Here is a 19,784-nt window from a genome sequence, read left to right as displayed (position 1 = left end):
ATTTGATCGCTTATTCACTCCAAATACCATACTCAACAGCAAAATTTCCTGTGACACCAATATTTTAGTGTATTTTTTAAACAAGTAATGTTTGGTTTTCAATATTGTAGTGAATGTATGGAATCAAGTCACAAACACGCAACTGCTACAGAAAAGCATGCTTTCCATGCAAAAGTTGACTTTTATGCGTTAACGGGATTCCATATGCATTGTTTAGCATCGTGATGAGAACAATCACTCACAAAAACAACAAAATTATGCAAATATTCAACTTTACGAAATGCCACGCCTGTCCGAAAATGAGCGTCCTCGAGCCATTGGTACGCTTGAAGCAGGATCGCGTCAACGTGATGATGCAAGACAATGTAACGTCTACAGAAACACCATTTGGTGTTTATGGCAACGTTGGCAACAGACGAATGCAGTCAGAGACCATCCTCGGAGTGGCAGGCCACGTGTAACCAATAATCGACAAGACAACTGGATTCGAACAACACACCTACGAAATCGATTCCAGCCAGCAACAGTGACTACAAGAAGCATCCCTGGGCTTCGACGAATATCTTCACAAACTGTACGTCGCCGCCTCAGATGTGCAGGGATCGTCGCCAGAAGACCTGCCAGACGTCCCATTTTGACAGGAAACCACCGTCAAGCACGTCTACAGTAGTGCAGTGCATGCAGTGGGGACAAGTTTTATTCAATGACGAGTCTCGTTTTCACCTCAGTCACAGCGATGGACGGATTCGAGTGTACCGACGTCGAGATGAACGTTACGTCAATCATTGTGTCATGGAAGAAGATCGGTTCGGGGGCGGCAGCGTTATGGTATGGGGTGGATTACAGCAAGACAGAGGACCCGTTTGATAGTGGTAGAGGGAAATCTCAATGGACAGAGCTAACGCGACGAGATCATCGGTCCTGTTGTTCTACCGTTTTTTGCGTCGTCATGGCCCAGGCACTACCTTTCAACATGACAACGCCCGGCCTCATATTGCTCGACTTGCTCAGGATTCTCTTCAAGAAAACAACGTGAATGTCATCCCCTGGCCGGCTCGCTCCCCTGATCTCTCACCAATCGAGCACATGTGGGATGAGATGGATCGGCGCCTTCGACGTCAACCACATGTTTGTGTTTGTCAACCACGTGACTTTGTGCGACGCCTGGTCCATTCCATGAGGCGAAGATGTGTAGCTTGAATCGCAACCAGAGGTGGATACACACGCTATTGATTTGTTAATTGACATTTTGGCACGTTCATGTTGGGTTTTTTTAAATCACGCATTTTCTGAAGTCAGTATGGCAAATTAAACCATTTGAACACTTACAGGAGTCTTTTATCTGCTGCAAACCGACATTGTTTCAGATTTGGTATAAAACATAACTTTGCATTTAATCTTTTTCAATGCCATAGGAACTTTTGTTGTTAGGTATAAAAGAGCATCCTTTACTGATTGGGAAATTTTACAGTTACTTCAGTTGGGGATCTTAATTTTAGAAGTTTTTAGTGTCAATCAGTGCTACGAACTAGCATATAATTGTTACAATATTGGCTCATCACGCCAACAGTCGAGTTTGTGTCTCCCCCCAAAAAACACACTGCTTTGGATACTAATATTGTGAACACTTGCTCTAACTATGATTAATGGTAAAGTTCTCGTGCTCTCCATATTCATTTTAGGTATAGTGTGAAATTACGTTCCACTTTTTATTAGAAAAGTATAGCTAATCCGTTTTGTTGTTAATCCGTTTGAACTGGTATTCTTTGTACATATGTGTAAAGTGTTGGCAGGGAGTGAGAGTGTGATTAATGTATCATGGCGTGCAGCTTATCGATGAGCTTATCAGTATAATTCGTGCTTGACTGCGGCATTGTACCTGTGGGCAAGCACTATTACCCTGGTCTAGTACAAGCAGCCTCAAACACACATGCATAAACGTCGCTATCCAGAAATAATCTTGTATCCAACGTTAACCCCATTTCGCCTCACCTATTGTCGGAGAGAAGCACCAAATGGTTCAGGTCTAATGTAGACGTTGTCATCTTGTTTGGAGGAATCGTATTCGAATGAGCAATCATCGGATCCTTGCACGACTAAGATACTATGCACGGTGAATAATCCTCATCAAGATGGAGATGTTATTCAACTATAGTTTGCTTACCATGATGATACTATTCAGCCTATCATCATCCAGAGAAGACTATTTTACCCATCAGCGGAACATATGAACGGTATTACTATTCTTCCGAGCCTAATGAGACTGAGAGTATCAGCTGCCTTGTAAAAGAGGTATTCTCCTTAAAATAAAAACGCACAACTAGGTTTTTGGTCTTGAAAGGAACACACATGTACTAAATAATTGATGAGTGATTACATACAACGAATTTAATATGCCGAAAAGTTTACACTATTTGGTATCTTTATCGCACATGTCATGTGAACTTGACGTTTACAACCAGTATGAATGACAGGACCACCACATATGCTACTGATACAACGCTTTAATGTGAACACAAACGTTACCAATGGAATATACATGTGTATAATGCACAAAATGTGAACGTTTCAACCAGTGTTATATCTAAAATGGATAGAATTATCATTAAAATGCCCGCATGTTATCAGAAATTTGCACGTCATTGTACCTTGATAGCAGTCCACGTTTTCCTCACGACGGGCTGCTATCTATTTATTGTTATGTGACGTCACTGGCGACACGTTTCGTGTTTGTGACGTCATTCTATATTATGTTCTATGACGTTGCTATTTGTAAATCAGTGACCTCCGTTGATAATAAAACACATAACAGTGTCGAATAACACTTTTCTGTACCAGAATTTTTATGTTTTGAAAGACTGGTGTTGGGAAATTAAAAATGGATCATCTTGGATGTTTACTCATATGGGGATACTAGTTCTGCTCTCTGGTTGGTCAATCTCACTTTAAGGCCTACTAAAACAGTATATTATATGTATCAGGTATTAGAAACGGGGACCGACAATATCTGTATTCAAATATTACCAAATGTCAACTGCAATTTATGCTCCTGACAATCGAATAGGTGATATTGATATAACCATACGAAAGACATCACCACATAACCGAAACGTCAGACGTGAATATGATGTCATTGTTGGAATGGAGCAACGACCAAAATCAGAGCTTAATAATACAGAAGAGTATTACCACATGGGAACCACGGAATCAATGCGCGTGCATGTTTTACAAGTGTAAATTCATATGCAATATAAAAGTTGTGAGTGTGTGTTTAGGAGTGGTTCACAATCACAGTCCGTCACTCCCGGGGTATTCACTACCATCTCTAGACTTTGGTATCTGTACCAACGACATCACGGCCGACCCTGTGCTGCAACAGCTTCCCATGTCCTCGTCATACAAGAAAGTCATTTGCGGCATATGTGTACAACACCATCCTCTATAACAGCAGCAATTCAAGTATTGCTAATGACTGTACGGGCCAAGCTTCGTGAGGCAGGTCACGGCGTCAGGAGGCCTGTCGGAGGTGTTATTTTGACACATCAGTTTTGGTATAACTAGAGATAGAGAACTACCTATATGGTCAAGATTTATGCCTGATCGATTAGCTTTTGCTTACGGGAGGACGTCAGATGTGGCAAAGTAATGATGTGGGCGGGGATCTCCTAAACTCCTTTATTCAGTGAGTGAGTGAGTGAGTTGGGTTTAATGCCGCTTTTAACAGTATTCCAGTTATATCACGGCGTGTCAGCTTAATGTGGGAGGAAAGCCCGAAGTGATGCAGGTCTCAGACGTTTACAACTTCGGTGAAACCCACGAGCACGGGTATGGTGCTGACAAACCTAGAAACATAATCGGGGCGACCCGGGATTCGAACCCACAATCATAGGTTTCAGGCGTACCGAAAGGACGCAACTTTGCACAGCGAATCGCGGCGCCTAAGACGACTGGGCCACCCGTGCTCCCTCCTTTATTCAGTAAATGTGTGTTACATTCAACACCAAAAACCTAGTTGTGTTTCGGTATAGTACAGATGTGTATGTAATCCTTGTCTATATGTAATATCTGTGTGTTTCTGTGCGTGTGCATATGTGTGTAATACATATGTAATATATGTGCATCTCCAGATAGTACAGATGCGTATGAATAAGTGTGTGATTAAGTAGTAAAGGTGTAATATGTAATCTCTTTATTTGTAAGACAGTTGTGTATGTAATCTTTAAATTTATGTAATCTGTGTGTGTGTGTGTGTGTTTGTGTGTGTGTGTGTGTGTGTGTGTGTGTGTGTGTGTGTACGTGTGTGTGTGTGTGTGTGTGTGTGCGTGCGTGCGTGCGTGCGTGCGTGCGTGCGTGCGTGCGTGCGTGTGTGTGTGTGTGTGTGTGTGGCTGCTTGTACTAGTCCGGAGTGATGCCGATTATAGTGCTAGCTCACTGAGATACCATGCCGCAGTTTAACATGAATACCCCTTTCAGACACAGTATACTGACTCCGAGCCGACCAGTCCTTGTTTTAGCCCCTTAATGCCGAGCGTCAGACAACGATAAATGTATTAGATCGTTAACTGTTGTATGAATACAAAACGATACACGCAGATTCTCTTATTAGATTATGAGTATTTTTATTTCGTATTTTAATCTGCACTTCATCCTTCCACATATACAAATCAATCAATCAGTTGTCAACTTCACTGTCGAAAGGGGTCATGCCTACTTTGTAGTTCGTACTTTAGCGGCCTTCATTACCTAGTTCATGAAGTACGGCCTATTTCATTGGATAACTGCACCTGTACATTCGAAGCAACCAAACAAGTTTCTCTTTCGAATGAAAGTAACATACGTTTACAGTAATTGACAACCATAGCAAATAATTCCCGGTTCCTGCTTGCTTGTATCAAAGAGCCTTCGACAGTCTGAGGGGAGTAATGGGAGGTATTCGCATATATAACAGACGCTTCATTCAGTATTAATAAGCGGAATTTGCATTTTTATTTCAGATGAAATATTAATCAAATATGGCCCACTCAAAAAAACCTTTGTGGAAAGATTGGAAACAATCAAACAATAATTTTAGGTGAGAAACCTCAGTGAGACATGTACCTGACAGATGGACGAAAGTGTAAATACGACATAGCTGCCAACCCTGATCTGAAGTTGATCCCTCCTGCAGACATTTCGAGTTTTCTATTCAATTCCTGATGAGAAATACCCAGTATGATTATTTTGTATACGAAACAAAGATCACAGTTAGTAGCTGTGAGACGTTTCCGAAAATGTTAAACGTTAGTTTTGATGGTTGGATGTACATTTGTAGAAAACCTTGAAACCAAACGACAGTGGTTCCGATGCAATAGACCAAGCTATGTTTCTTTAAATGAGTCATTTGTAATTTATATACCCTTTCCTCTGAGGCCTAACCAGAAAGATGGGACAGAAAAGGACCACTGCTAACAGATTAAGAAACGGCGGAATAATGAGGATGATGACACGACAACAACAAGAGTGTACTCCAATCTGGCCTGGAGCTCTAATACAGTATTAACATATAGACAGCATATACATGAACATAATGTACTTCATATTCACGTAGGGGCGATCGGGTAGCCTATTGGTTAAAGCGTTCGCTCATTACGCCGAAGACCCTTGTTCGATTCCCGATATGGGTACAATGATTGAAGCCCATTTCTGGTGTCCCCCGTCTTGATATTGCGGGAATATTGCTAAAAGCGACGTAAAACCACACTCACTCATATTCACAACAGCTTTACGCCAACGCAACAAGGACTTGATAAGTCCATCACCTTTTTATCGTACTTCATATAAAAAGAGTATCATCTGTGATACATGTACAAGGCTACAACGACCAAGATAAACGCCAAGATATAATACATGTTCAGGGCCAACTGGAAGATGGCGACAGAGAGAACGGTTGTCACCAACATGGCGCAGGAGATGATGAAGAGACGTGTGATGTTGCTGCCGTGCTTCATGATGACCGACATTATCAGCCCGTTGAAGGCCTGGGGAGAGATGCAGTATTATTATTACGTATGTCATAAATACATGGTGAAATATACATTGTAAAATGAATTAGGAGCGTTTTGCTGTCTGATTTGTTGCAAAACTTTAATTAATTTTAGTGGTTCCGGAACTCTTCAGGACTTTTCACTGCGATAAATACATTTTTTTCTCAATCCAATTTTTTAATAAATGTGTCATTCACATTGGCGAAGTGGATGTCATATTACATAAATATCAATTTTGATGAAATTTTATTATGGAAGGTGAAAGTTTCTGATAATGTTTGCATTTTATGGATCGATTAAGGATTAACATTAATGCAATGGGTTCTAAATCAGAATCCTAGGCATAAAATATTACTCGCAAAACATAAAATGTATACCTTATAATCATATCGTTACTATTACAAAACTGTAAGAAAATGGAATGTTAGGTAGCCCATGTCTTATAACATTCGATTGTCTCGTTACACTGTATGAAGCAAATAGTGACGTGAACCTTAACTCAATTATTCAAGTTAATCATTCTGCAAGTGTCAAAGTTTGTTACTGTATTATTTGGCCACATTCACAGTATTGATTCCTCTAGTTCTGTTATTTCGAGTTATGTCACATCGTGTCAGCTGAATATGTAGAGAAAACCGAAGTACCTGGTATATGTTGCCCACTTTAGTGAAAATGCCAAGTGTCATAATCTGGGATACAAACTCACGATCCTGGTATGCCTAAGGGACGCAATCCAGTGCTATCTCAAAGTACTTCTATTTCGAGGTGACCTTAACGCGCCTTGCCAAAAAAAATGTATTCCATTTTCTGGATATCGCATGGTCATAATGTCTTACGAATATGAAGCAATTCAATGGGTAATACTCCGTAAAAAGGGTATGGTGGTTAAAATAGACGTAGCACCACGTTCGTCTTCTACATACAGATAGCCCAAGGCTAGTTTGCCATCACATTCAGAGGACATAATCGTTAGTCATAGTGAAATGAAATGTCTGCAGGTTGGATGAGGATTTTAGGCCACTTTTACCTGCAATAATAAGGCGGATGGCACCAGAAATGAGCTGCAAACATTGTACCCATATCGAATTCGGGCTTCCGCGTGAAGAGCGAAAGCGTTCAACCATAAGACTGCCCCACTGATCTGAAAAGAAAACAAAAAGCTCACCAAGGACACAACTATTGCCCACGTCTTGAACGTGAAGCCTTCGAACAGATTCAAACGTCTCTCTGTAATAACAACAAATAATGACCGTAACATCTGGCACGAAAATATATATGTTTAATAATATCATCTACTTATAATAAATATGGTCTATTCTGAGATACGGTGCAGTGAGTTGATGTGTTAGCTTGATGTGGAGAAAACTCTGGTACTAACTACTTTGATGAAACTAACGAGCGCTGGTGAGGCATTGATAGCATCGAGTGTACCCACATCCTTAATCTTCCTGCCTAATTACAGCCCACATCATCTTAATCCTATAGAGCACAGATCGCCTTACACCTGTGTACACAGTGCCTCTTTGGAGAAGGCCGAGTCATTAGAGTGAGCACGAGACGACGAAGACAACTTGACCCATGACAATCTCAGAATGATGTGTCTCATCTGATTGGTTATTGGGACATTCATTCATGATGATTGAGACTAAATATATTGAAAGGATTGAATTGTACAATGGAAAATAATATTAAGAGTATGAAGTAACAATACTGAGGTTGAGTGAGTGAGTGTGGTTTTACACCCCTTTTTATCAATATTCCAGCAATATCACAGCGAGGGACACCAGAAATTCGCTTCACACATCGTACCCATATCGGGAATCGAACCCGGGTCTTCGGCGTGACGAGCGAACGCTATAACCACTAGGCTACCCGACAGCCCCTGAAAAAGGCTAGAAAGCTACTGCTCTATATATATATTAGAAAGCTAATGCTCCCTATATATAACTTGCTTTTTATATATAAAGGACATTCCAAATTCGTTTCACTAACCATGTGTTTGTTGTTTTTGAACTGAAAACTCTTATCAGCAAACGGTATAACTCAGGTTATACAATAAGACGAGAAAACCCCTTAACAATTCAGAAGCGGGCACTTCCATATCCAGATCGCCTAACCCAGTCAAACAGAAAACCCACATCGCCTAATATCTTGTACCTATCTTAAAGGTGAAAAATAGGCAAACGGGGTAGGCGCAGATAGAATAATGATTGGGGCAAATTTAGGTTCAAACTCTGGGCAAGGAGATCCTTGTAATGCTTAGGAACAGAACTCTTCTCAACAAGGCAGCTTTTGACCCATACTTTGTAGACATTACCCGATAAACCGATCATAGCAATTCAAACCGTTGGTGGGACACAGGCGTGTTCGAGCTGTAGGCGTTTCGCACAAAGTGGAAATGTCCATTCAATTGGACAGAGAACTGCGGTGGAATTCGCCGATGTTCATAAAGCAAGCAAATCCCCAACCAACTGATCCAAGGCAAATGGTGTGTTCCCACGAAGAAGAACTTTGAATTTGCGGTAAAATTCCTTTGATATGGTATGCTGTGTCAGTTGTGTTGGTTGATCAAAACATAAATTGTTGTAAACTTGTGAACTGTCTTCCGAAAGGGGATATTTGGTGAGTACTATCAAATTGCTGATGAATAGTATCATTTTCATTTTGGCAAATGTACATTTAGGTTTCACATTCATGCTTACGTTTCGGGGTGGTAGATATTTGTGTACAGATGGTTACGCGTGTTGAGCGACAGAATGACATAAGAATAGATCGCATTGAGGTACCTCACCAATAACTGTCCTTAAATAGTTATTGACATTGTCTCAAAACGACAACCATGATCCAGTGTGGAATGCTATGCTATGCTATATAAAAGGAAATGTAATGTAACATAAATATACACAAATCAAATATAATGTAAACTGCAGATCATACACATGCTACACGGATTGAAGCTGAAGGCCCACGAGACCTTGCAGCCGATGCCATCTCTATCTAATGAAGAAGTTGCCACCCTCAGAGCCTGAACATATGACAACCGATCATTGATGGGAGTCCATGCCAACATAGGACTCTGCAAAGTACAGAGCAAAACAATCCACATTCTCTGTTCTGTCGACGCGAAGGAGCCGTTCCAATTTCCAGAGATCATTTCTTGATGATGAATGCTGGGCACGATGACAAGATCCTTGGATTTGCCACCAGTATCAATCTAGAATACCTTGTTCTGTTGACGTCGTGTCCGGGGACGGAATTGTCTACATGCCACGAAAAATGTGTCTACAACTTTATACCATCCATGTTAAGATTTCTCAAATTACCAAACAAGACAATTAAAAAACTACATTCGAGCCGTCCGCCGAGTTGAAGAAGCTGCAGGTAACCATTGACTACAATTGATTTCCGATACAATACAGGTACAGACAACTGTCCTGTTATTTTTATAACTAGAAGGTGATTAGCAAGCCACGCCCCACCATCTGCGACATCATCCAGTTCGGTGAATTGAAGATGAACGAGTTGAAGATGCTTTAATACAGTACTGGCTGGCGGCTCCCACCCAGGAAGAAGTACCAGGACCTCCAGAGGGAAATCAGCGGCTTGACACACAGACTATCCAGGGGGGATATTGACATATTACTTTACCATGATAGGGCATCTCAAGGTTATGAATTATCCTGAATTTGTGTTATTGTGATCAATATTTAATGATGGCCCCCAGAATGTCTATTTCATGTGAACAAACCGACACACCTTCCACCTCTGCTTTTGTTAACAACTCCAGATCATGGGGTTCAATTGTCACGTAGTGACTCTGGTAAAGTTTGGTCAGCAGTAACCTATCATGCCGAAGTCACTATCAGCAATACTACAACTGAACCCAAGTTTTGTCTATTTAAACAGTGTTAACATATAATCAATCTGACAACAATGTTACGTACCGATATGTTGTTCACGGCATGACGACTAAGGGGGGAGTGACCATAGCATTTGGGTGTGTCTTTTGCTTACCCCCTTTCTTGCCGCTCACTGCCTCCTGCAAGGCCCACACTCCCCCGTTCAGGACGATGCCAAATGTGTACAACAGGGTATTCTAAACGTGGAGGGATGTCTGGACAAACATTTGGAGAAAAAGATTAATTAACGGTGGACTAAGCCCTGGCAAGATAGTCTCGTAGTTAATGTCATTCGGTTCTGAAACGTACTTTTACTTGTATGCTAAAAAGTTAGAGGTATATAAATATCCAGCAGTTTAAATAACCCAGACTTCAAAGTGACAATGTCTTAATTTTTACACACAGCTTTCATGACAACGTTGAGACTTTTACGAGAAACGGACACCATTTTATGAAACATATTTTGACTGCATCGAAGACAGTGTTGACTTTTTTATTAGTACATAGAAACGTTCCGGTTCCGGTGCTAGTACCTTTTTCCCAAAAGTGATCAACAGCTGGATAGAACAGGGTAATATAGGCAGGAATATAAGTACGTAAATAGTACCAAAATCAATACACGCAATTTTTCTTTACCCTGTCGTTGATCACCTGCTTAATACAGGTACACCTGTTCCGAAACGTTGTAAAAAGTTGAAATCCATTAGCCAGCGGTCAGTGCCTTACCTCATATTGTTTCTTTAATATGTATTCCGTGTAGACACCGGCGAGGCCTGATATCCAACAGTAGGCGCACATCATGAGAAGCCCCGTAACTGTCAGGTGTATCTCTCCTGACCAGACAGAGACCTTGTTCTGCATACCGCCATAGCTGGACAAAGAGACACAGAGATACATAAAACATCAGGTCTCCTTTTGTAGTGCATACCATCATACTTAGACCAAGATTGACAGACAAGTAGAAAACATCGGGCCTCTTATTGTTGTGCATGCCATCATACTTAGACCAAGATTGACAGACAAGTAGAAAACATCGGGCCTCTTATTGTTGTGCATACCATCATACTTAGACCAAGATTGACAGACAAGTAGAAAACATCGGGCCTCTTATTGTTGTGCATGCCATCATACTTAGACAAAGATTGACAGACAAGTAGAAAACATCGGGCCTCTTATTGTTGTGCATGCCATCATTCTTAGACCAAGATTGACAGACAAGTAGAAAACATCGGGCCTCTTATTGTTGTGCATACCATCATACTTAGACCAAGATTGACAGACAAGTAGAAAACATCGGGCCTCTTATTGTTGTGCATACCATCATACTTAGACCAAGATTGACAGACTTGTAGAAAACATCGGGCCTCTTATTGTTGTGCATGCCATCATTCTTAGACAAAGATTGACAGAAAAGTAGAAAACATCGGGCCTCTTATTGTTGTGCATACCATCATACTTAGACCAAGATTGACAGACATGTAGAAAACACCGGGCCTCTTATTGTTGTGCATACCATCATACTTAGACCAAGATTGACAGACAAGTAGAAAACATCGGGCCTCTTATTGTTGTGCATACCATCATACTTAGACAAAGATTGACAGACAAGTAGAAAACATCGGGCCTCTTATTGTTGTGCATGCCATCATACTTAGACAAAGATTGACAGACAAGTAGAAAACATCGGGCCTCTTATTGTTGTGCATGCCATCATACTTAGACCAAGATTGACAGACAAGTAGAAAACATCGGGCCTCTTATTGTTGTGCATGCCATCATTCTTAGACAAAGATTGACAGAGGTCACGCCTTCCATATCGCCACATATAGCTAGGCACTGAATTTGACATTTTACATTAATAGTATTAGGAACGTAATCATGCCGAAGACTCGGGTTCGATTCCCGACATGGGTACAATGTGTGAAGCCCATTTTCTGGTTTTCCCCGCCGTGATATTGATGGTATATTGCTAAAAGCGGCGTAAAACCATACTCACGCACTCATTCAGTTGAGTGAAGTGTTGACCAACCTGTCTAAGATGCCGGATATGCTGAGAACTCCCAGGGATATCCACTGCACACCGCTCAGCTTCCTGCATCAACAAGTGAACTGTGTTTTACTTATCAGCATTGGATTAGGTTGATATGATCGTCAGCCCCAGATACTAGCTATACAATGCCCTGTTAATCTGTTCCCTGTTTGTCGGGGCCGTCTAAGTCAGTATCCCGTTTCCCCAGTCCTATAAGTCAAGACATTTTAAGTCAGTATGTTGCTCACCCAGCCACCTGTTGTCCCTTGTTAGTCATTTTTAAAGTCAGTATTTTGCGCACCCAGTCTGCTATTTTGCCCTATGAGCCCCGATATTTTCAGTCAGCATTCATTCAACCAGCTGCTATTGTGCACTATACAAGGGATATAAGTAGATGATCTTCTATCGTCGCTAAACAAGGCAATTAGACGAGGCATAACTCACATTCATGTTTTTATGTAGCAATTTTCACATTCTTTAGTGTACATGTTCATGTTCATTTAAGAATTTTATTTCAGTAGCATATTGTTTCTGAACTCACAACGGCTGCATCAACAAGTAAACAGTATTTTACTTATTAACATTGGATTAGGTTGATAAGATCTGTAACTTCTATAAAGGGAAACAACGAATACGATACTAGCTATACCATGCCCTGTTAGTCTGTTCCTTGTTTGTTGGGGCAGTCTTATTTAGTATCCCGTTTACCCAGTTATATTAGACATTTTAAGTCAGTATTTTGCGCACCCGGTCTGCTATTGTGCCCTATGAGTCCAGGTATTTTCAGTCAGCATCTCATTCAACCCGCCGCTATTTTGCCATGTGTAAGGGATATAAGCAGATTATCTTCTATGGTCGCTAAACAAGGCAGTGAGACGAGGCATAACCCACCATCATGTTTTTATGTATCAATTTTCACATTGCATTGTATTATTTAGTGCACAATTCATGTTCATCTAAGTATTTTATTTCAGTAGCATATTGTTTCTGAACTCACAACGGAATGTGTTAGAGATGTATACTTAGCTTTATACAGTATGTAATGAACAAAGGATTAAGTAAGTTTCATAAAACGTTATTTATTACTCAAAACATGCCGAGTGCTGAGGCAGAACCTTCAGAAGCGCTCGTAAAATCAAAATCAAATTAGTATCACCTCATACTCCTATTGCATCGATGTTCAACGGAATAATCACACAATGCCGCAATCTAACGTTTGCGGGTGACTAAAATAAGGACAGGTGTAAATGCGACTGTACAGACACAGGTACTTATACCAGTGATTGGACCTGAATCCGGCTGGTCAGGAAATGTTTCACTAGATGATGGTAATTGTAGCAGGTCACATACCATGTACATTGTAGCTGGTTATTCCAAAACAGTTTACGTCCCATCCAGTTGTTATGTACAGTGTTAAAACTATCAAGGTGAAATGACCGATTATGTCCCAGTTTACTAACCGTTGTATAATGATCCTGTACAGGATTGCCGTCGTTGCCACCTTCATATTCCCCAAGATCTGCGGACAATTATTTGACAAATATGTTCACGTATTCTTCTTGTTATATGAACCGGAACATATATATACCAAGTATTGAAATATTATGACCGTTTTTATGACAGAAAATTAAGAGGTACCATTTGTGGATAGCGTTGCTGTGTAACAGTGTGAGATCTCACGCTGCCTTCAGCAATATTCTACACGTATCATTGCAAGATAATTTTATATGGACTTGGCACATTGGACCTATGTGGGGAATTGTCTTGGGCGTGACGAGCGAACGCTTTAACCACAGGACTCCCCTACGACACAATGAAAATATGTGGTTTGTTTGGTAGCTAGCCCAAGACGATGGTGTATACCCAAGATTGGAACACAGGCTGTCGACGGCGGTAAGCTGTAACATCACCTGGTAGGTGGTGGGGTCCATCTGAACCTGCATGTAAACACTGAGGTTGTTGTTGATACAGTACAGCACGGCTGGAACAACGAATGGGATACAGTTGGGCAGTGACGGCATTGTGATGTCACCTCGACCCAGTTCGGGCAACATCATTGCTATCGACATGACAATCTACAACGCAAATAATACATGGATGTAAGTAAGACTGCTTGACCACGGTATATGGATCTGTACCGAAACGTCGCCTTTACAGTATTAAAGAAGTTGTTATCCATAAATTGTGTCTACTTTGTCATCCGTCAACTTCTAAGTAATGCTTATCAAACAATTCATAATCTGTCATGGAAGTACATTGTTATAATTACAATATGTATGATAATAATAAAATAGTACATTGTGAAACGACAATGAAACAAACCTTGAGGACCTCCGTGGAGAAGACAACGGACGACGACCTGAACGGCAGTTTCCCCTCCACTAGACACAGATGCGCCAGGATAGTGTACGAGCTGTAGATGAACACCCTGGAACACAAACCAATGTAGAGCCGTTATCATTTCGTATTTCTCCAAAAAGTGTCTGACAGTCAACCTTGAGGTTTAGTCGTATGTTCCCAGTATGCCCTAATCTCGAATTATGCTTAAAAGTGCTGATCATCAAATTACCCTCCACCTCCTTACTTTGACCGCTCACAGCTGTATAACAGTTGCCTCTAAGTAATCGAGTCTATACCCGAGAAGCTAGTGACTGATATTATGACCAACGTCCCACACCGTTGGATCACGATGAGTCACCGAACCCGACAACATGATCCAATAAATCGACTCTTTCGACAAGCATATGTTACTGGAGATCTTACAATTATTTGTTCACAATATCATATGTTATTGGAAAGCTGTTTTGTTTGTTCGTTGGGTTTCGTTTATTTGGTTCTATGATCTTTTACTGACCGATTGTATATGTGTTTTATTGTTATTCTTTTATTATAATGGTTTTTTTTCTCTAGGTAAGGTTTGTTCTGAATCTTGACGCACGACGCAATGAGTGAGTAAATGTTTTAAGGTCACAGTCAGCAATATCATTAAAAAGGTAATATATGTGTAGAGTTCTTCTGTAGGTTTTCTAATATGGATATGATAATGAAAATCAGATTCAAATCTTTTGAACAGATCGTGGTGTCATAACTGGTTGGAACAAGCATGTGAAGTTCGAGATTTATTGGTCGAGTGATTTCTAAGAACACATGTTAAGACCCATTACTGCCAACTGATGACTTTCAGCCAGGTGAGCTGAAACTTGCAACATTCAGGATGGTTGAGAAATCGAGTCCAGAACAGACGGTTGATATTATGAGCAACGTCCCACACCGTCGGTGTACGATGACACGAAATCAACCAAGTCACCGAATCCTACAACCTGATCCAATACATCGACTCTTCCGGCAAGCATATGTTACTGGAGGTCTTTTCTGGCCCCGAATCCCAACAGCGTCGGGGTTTGAACGCAAACAGTTCCTGTCACATCCACGAGGAACTCACCAATAAGTGTTCAGATGATCAGTGTACCAATAACCTGATACATTGTTTTACAATTATATTTTCACATCTAGTTTATTAATTGGATGTTATTTGTTTATTTTTTATCAGTTAATTATTTTATTATTTGGTTTATGTGTGTGTGTTTTGTTATTATTGTTTCGTTATCGAGTTTTCTCTTTGGTCGAGTGGTTGACATTTTAAAATCCCATCACTGACAAGTGATGGCTTCACTCCGGTGAGCTAAAACTGTCGACATTCAGAAAGTTGCTATGTCGTACATGTAAATGCGGTACTGATCACTGAAAAATATATATAGGTGTATTTAACTGGTACACTTATCCTCTTTGAAGGAGTGGAGTGTTTTCGCCGCTTTGAACACAGGATGTCAGCTAACTATGCGAGGAAGTATCTGTTTTGGAAGTTAACCCATACCGGGCCAGTATCAGTGTGGCCCGCTTGTGTGATGCCAGTATTGGATCAGTAACGGTTAAAGATCATGTAGTGTCAACGTAACAAGGCAAACTGTAGGCCGGCATTACAGACTAACCAGTATCGGCACATTACGGCATATAACGGCACATTACGGCACATAACGGCACATTACGGCACATAACGGCACATTACGGCACATAACGGCAAATTACGGCACATAATGGCACATTACCACCTTATAACGTTAATATTGGCCCAATAATGCAATGTCAACTGGGTAATGGAGGTCGTAAATATTTGATTTGGTGAAATCTTTGATAGAGCATACGCATGGTGCTGACGAGCCAAGGATCATACAAAATTCGAACACCCGATAAACGGGTCATCGCGCACCTAACGGACGCATCTTAGACTGCTCAATATTTGAGTTACAAAGAGTCGTGTTTTTGTTTTAGATGAATAAGTTGTCAGCATACTTACTTGCGTGGGTTGTTTCAAATGGTGAAAACATGACATTCACTCAGTGACCAGTAGAATTCCCCATAGTAGGAGCCTGAACACATGTTTGTCATCGCTGATGAAAGACAGACACACCGACTCCACTTTCTTTGACTCCTGAAAAAAAGATAAACATGCCACAAACGGACAATTTTTCAAATTACATATCGTGACATGACATTAAAGAATATATACTTTACACAAATAGACATTCGTAAAATGAACATTACCTCTGCCATTGTGTAACGAATTGCATCGAGCTCCACGCGTGCTGCATCAACCCTTAACCCTACACTGATAAACGCGCGGAACATATGTCTGTGCCATCTGTCACGCTGACTGATACGACTATGAGCAACCTCGCAGTCAAACCGTCAATCATTTTACCTGTTCTTCCGTTGTACCTGTCACTCCACACACATAGCGCATGCCCCCTATCCGATTTCCCAATACAATGTTCTACTTAAACATTCTGACTAAAGAGGCCACACCCCTGAAGCATTATCCTTGGTACGTTTTCGCTGCACATGCGCACACCCGATTTCAACTGGTCTAGAACGATGACAAGTATATGGATTACATAGTATATTTATTACATTCACGTGACATGTGTTCGGAGAAGCTTTGTAACTAAGCACATTAGTAAGTATGACTTGTTAACATCGGGGGGCACGGGTGGCCAAGTCGTCTAAGGCGCCGCGATTCGCTGTGCAGAGTTGCGTCCATTGGGCACGCCAGAAACCTATGATGGTGAGGTTCGAATCCCGGATCGCCCCGATTATGTTTCTAGGTTTGTCAGCACCATACCCGTGCTCGTGGGTTTCACCGAAGTGGTAAACGTCTGAGACCTGCATCACTTCGGGCTTTAAGCTGACACGCCGCGATATGACTGGAATACTGTTAAAAGCGGCGTTAAACCCAACTCACTCACTCACTGTTAACATCGTATTGCACACTTATATCCTGTCCAGCCAACTATAATTAGCTATCTGTTTACGTATGTTACCTACAACTGATAAGTATAATATTACGTGTCATGTTACTTTATGTGAAAATATGTAACATTAAATACTGAATTAAATAAAACATATTTTTTTATAAAAATATGACGGAAGACACTGGTTTGGCAGGAATTGGGCTCACCATTTTGCAAACCATCGTTTAACGCAAACGGAGTTGGATTTGTGTGCTGGTGCAGTGATATTTCTGGTTTATTTATGGTCTCATATGGAGAGTAAAATGTTGCTATGTACCTCCCTCTTATACCTACATTTCATTCCAGGGTAAGATGGCCATCAGGAGAGCAAAACGATGTATAATGTATCTGACTGTGGTAGTTACATGCATCGTCGTATTCACCTACAACGTTGCAACTGTGCCAACAACTATTACCATCGCTCTGCGATCACAGCCACGGGGTTCAATAGTTCCAGTAACCAACAGCAGCACCCTGCCGTCGTCTCCAGGTCCACAGCCACGGGGTTCAATAGTTCCAGTAACCAACAGCAGCACCCTGCCGTCGTCTCCCGGTCCACAGCCACGGGGTTCAACAGTACAAGTAACCAACAGCAGCACCCTGCCGTCGTCTCCCGGTCCACAGCCACGGGGTTCAACAGTACAAGTAACCAACAGCAGCACCCTGCCGTCGTCTCCCGGTCCACAGCCACGGAATTCAACAGTACAAGTAACCAACAGCAGCACCCTGCCGTCGTCTCCCGGTCCACAGCAACGGGGTGCAAAAGTACCAGCAACCACCAACAATATCCCGCCATGGCCTCCTGGCACACAGATACCAGAAACTGCCAACATCATACTAGACGCAAATGAACTGAGGAGAAAAATAAAACTTTTTGATGTCATGATAACCGAAAAGGAGAGACGGTCCTTTGAAATCCTTCTCAAAACGTTTATGAAAGCCGTAGCACCTAACGTCACATACTTTTTGTATTCCGGTTCCTTGCTTGGTTCTTATCGTCATCACGGCATGATTCCTTGGGATGACGACCTTGACCTTGTGGTGCGAGCTAAGGATGCACAACGATTGGTCACCTCACTGTCCAAACTAGCACCACATTTTATCATCAATCGACAAGGTTCTTACAGATGGAAGTTTTATCATCGTACATCAAACAATATACCTGGATTTTCGTGGAAATGGCCGTCGATAGACATAAGCTTTTATACAGAAAATAGGACCCACATTCGAGATCGTGATGGACAGTTTCCTCGCTTTGTGTTTAAACGGACTGACGTATTTCCTCTCGGCAAGCGACCTTTCATGGGCCTCCTTCTGCCAACGCCGAGAAATACAAAAGGCGTCATACTCCAAACCTATAGTATCAGTGTCTGTCAGAATACGCCCTACGATCACAGATGGGAGCGACCTATCCCTGCTAGCAAACAGGCAACTCTGCAGTGTGACCTGTTGAAGGCCATCTATCCATTCGTTCGGCGGGAATACAGCTCTAATGGTACCATGGAGATTCTCGAGAGGAATAATACACGCATTGGAGAGTTCTTCCTCTATGACAGGGATCAAAGTAGTAAAGTCTATGACTAGAAATATGGTGAGGACTCAGCCATACTACTGTTCGAAGGTAGATTCCCCATAAACCTTCATTAATTACTTATGTGAAGGCAAATTACATTTGTTTCTATGTATGGATCCGTTATCTTGCGTTCTCAACACGTTATAAACATGTATATGATACGTTATGAAACGTTATAACATGTTTCAAAATACCAATTTGTAGCATTCGCCTAATGTGAGATTGTCCGATGTTTTTCTTTTCGCTACTTAAGGCCATACAAAATTAATTAATAGATTTTCACCATCTCCCACCTGACTACAAAACATCATTACATTATTCTATTCCCTCAAAGTTCCTAGAAATAGAAATATCGCTAATATGTGTGTTCCTACACCGTACACGCATGATGCATGTGAATCGCACCCTTCGTCATCAATTATAAACAGATGCCTTATAAAGTTCAATAAGAAAATAATAAAATGGTAAAGAAAATAAAATGCGTCACGTCTCCCATGTTTTTTAAAGTCAGATTCTAACTATTAATTTATTGCGGCCTTGACGTCCATATGCTATGCATGCTTATACTGGAAAAGGACCCCCAATATCCAGCCTAAGGATCCGACATGGCTCTGAATTATACCCCGGCTTATCTGCTTGAAATGGGATGCAACCCAAGGAACGCAACTCTACACAGCGAATTGCGACACCTCTTACGACTGAGCCACTAGATGACTGTATAAATCAATATTAGGTAACTAACGCATTCTACAGAAGGCCTGAGTCCCTACGGAGTCCAGTGGCAGATACTTCACTCTGCCACGAATAAAGACTTAAAGGGACTCAGCGGCCTTCTCTCTGTTTTAAGGTAAAATGACATTATTTTCTTGTTACATTTTCCTTGCCTTCAACTTATATGATATCCTATGCAAG

At 41.2% G+C, this 19,784-nt stretch overlaps 1 protein-coding gene and 1 pseudogene across 1 annotated transcript; one reads left to right on the top strand and one right to left on the bottom strand.

Moving 5' to 3' along the window:
- Window positions 1-5,381: 5,381 nt before the first annotated feature.
- On the bottom strand, window positions 5,382-16,630 carry LOC139471252 (probable UDP-sugar transporter protein SLC35A4; annotated as a pseudogene).
- A 300-nt stretch (window positions 16,631-16,930) lies between these two features.
- LOC139471251 (uncharacterized) lies at window positions 16,931-18,955 on the top strand. Its single transcript, XM_071253547.1, has 2 exons — window positions 16,931-16,965; window positions 17,606-18,955. The coding sequence occupies exon 2, from the start codon at window positions 17,612-17,614 to the stop codon at window positions 18,881-18,883; it is 1,272 nt and encodes a 423-aa protein (XP_071109648.1). The 5' UTR covers window positions 16,931-16,965; window positions 17,606-17,611; the 3' UTR covers window positions 18,884-18,955.
- Window positions 18,956-19,784: the final 829 nt, after the last annotated feature.

The sequence above is a fragment of the Haliotis cracherodii genome, unplaced genomic scaffold (genome assembly GCF_022045235.1).
Source record: "Haliotis cracherodii isolate W230 unplaced genomic scaffold, xgHalCrac1.p SCAF_22, whole genome shotgun sequence".
NCBI lineage: Eukaryota > Metazoa > Mollusca > Gastropoda > Lepetellida > Haliotidae > Haliotis > Haliotis cracherodii.
The sequence above is the reverse complement of the archived record's forward strand: the minus strand, read 5'-3'. Positions and strand labels throughout refer to the sequence as shown.

Bases quoted from the DNA above. Each gene is read 5' to 3' on its own strand.
- LOC139471251 (XM_071253547.1), top strand. From the start codon at position 17,612: ATGGCCATCAGGAGAGCAAAACGATGTATAATGTATCTGACTGTGGTA.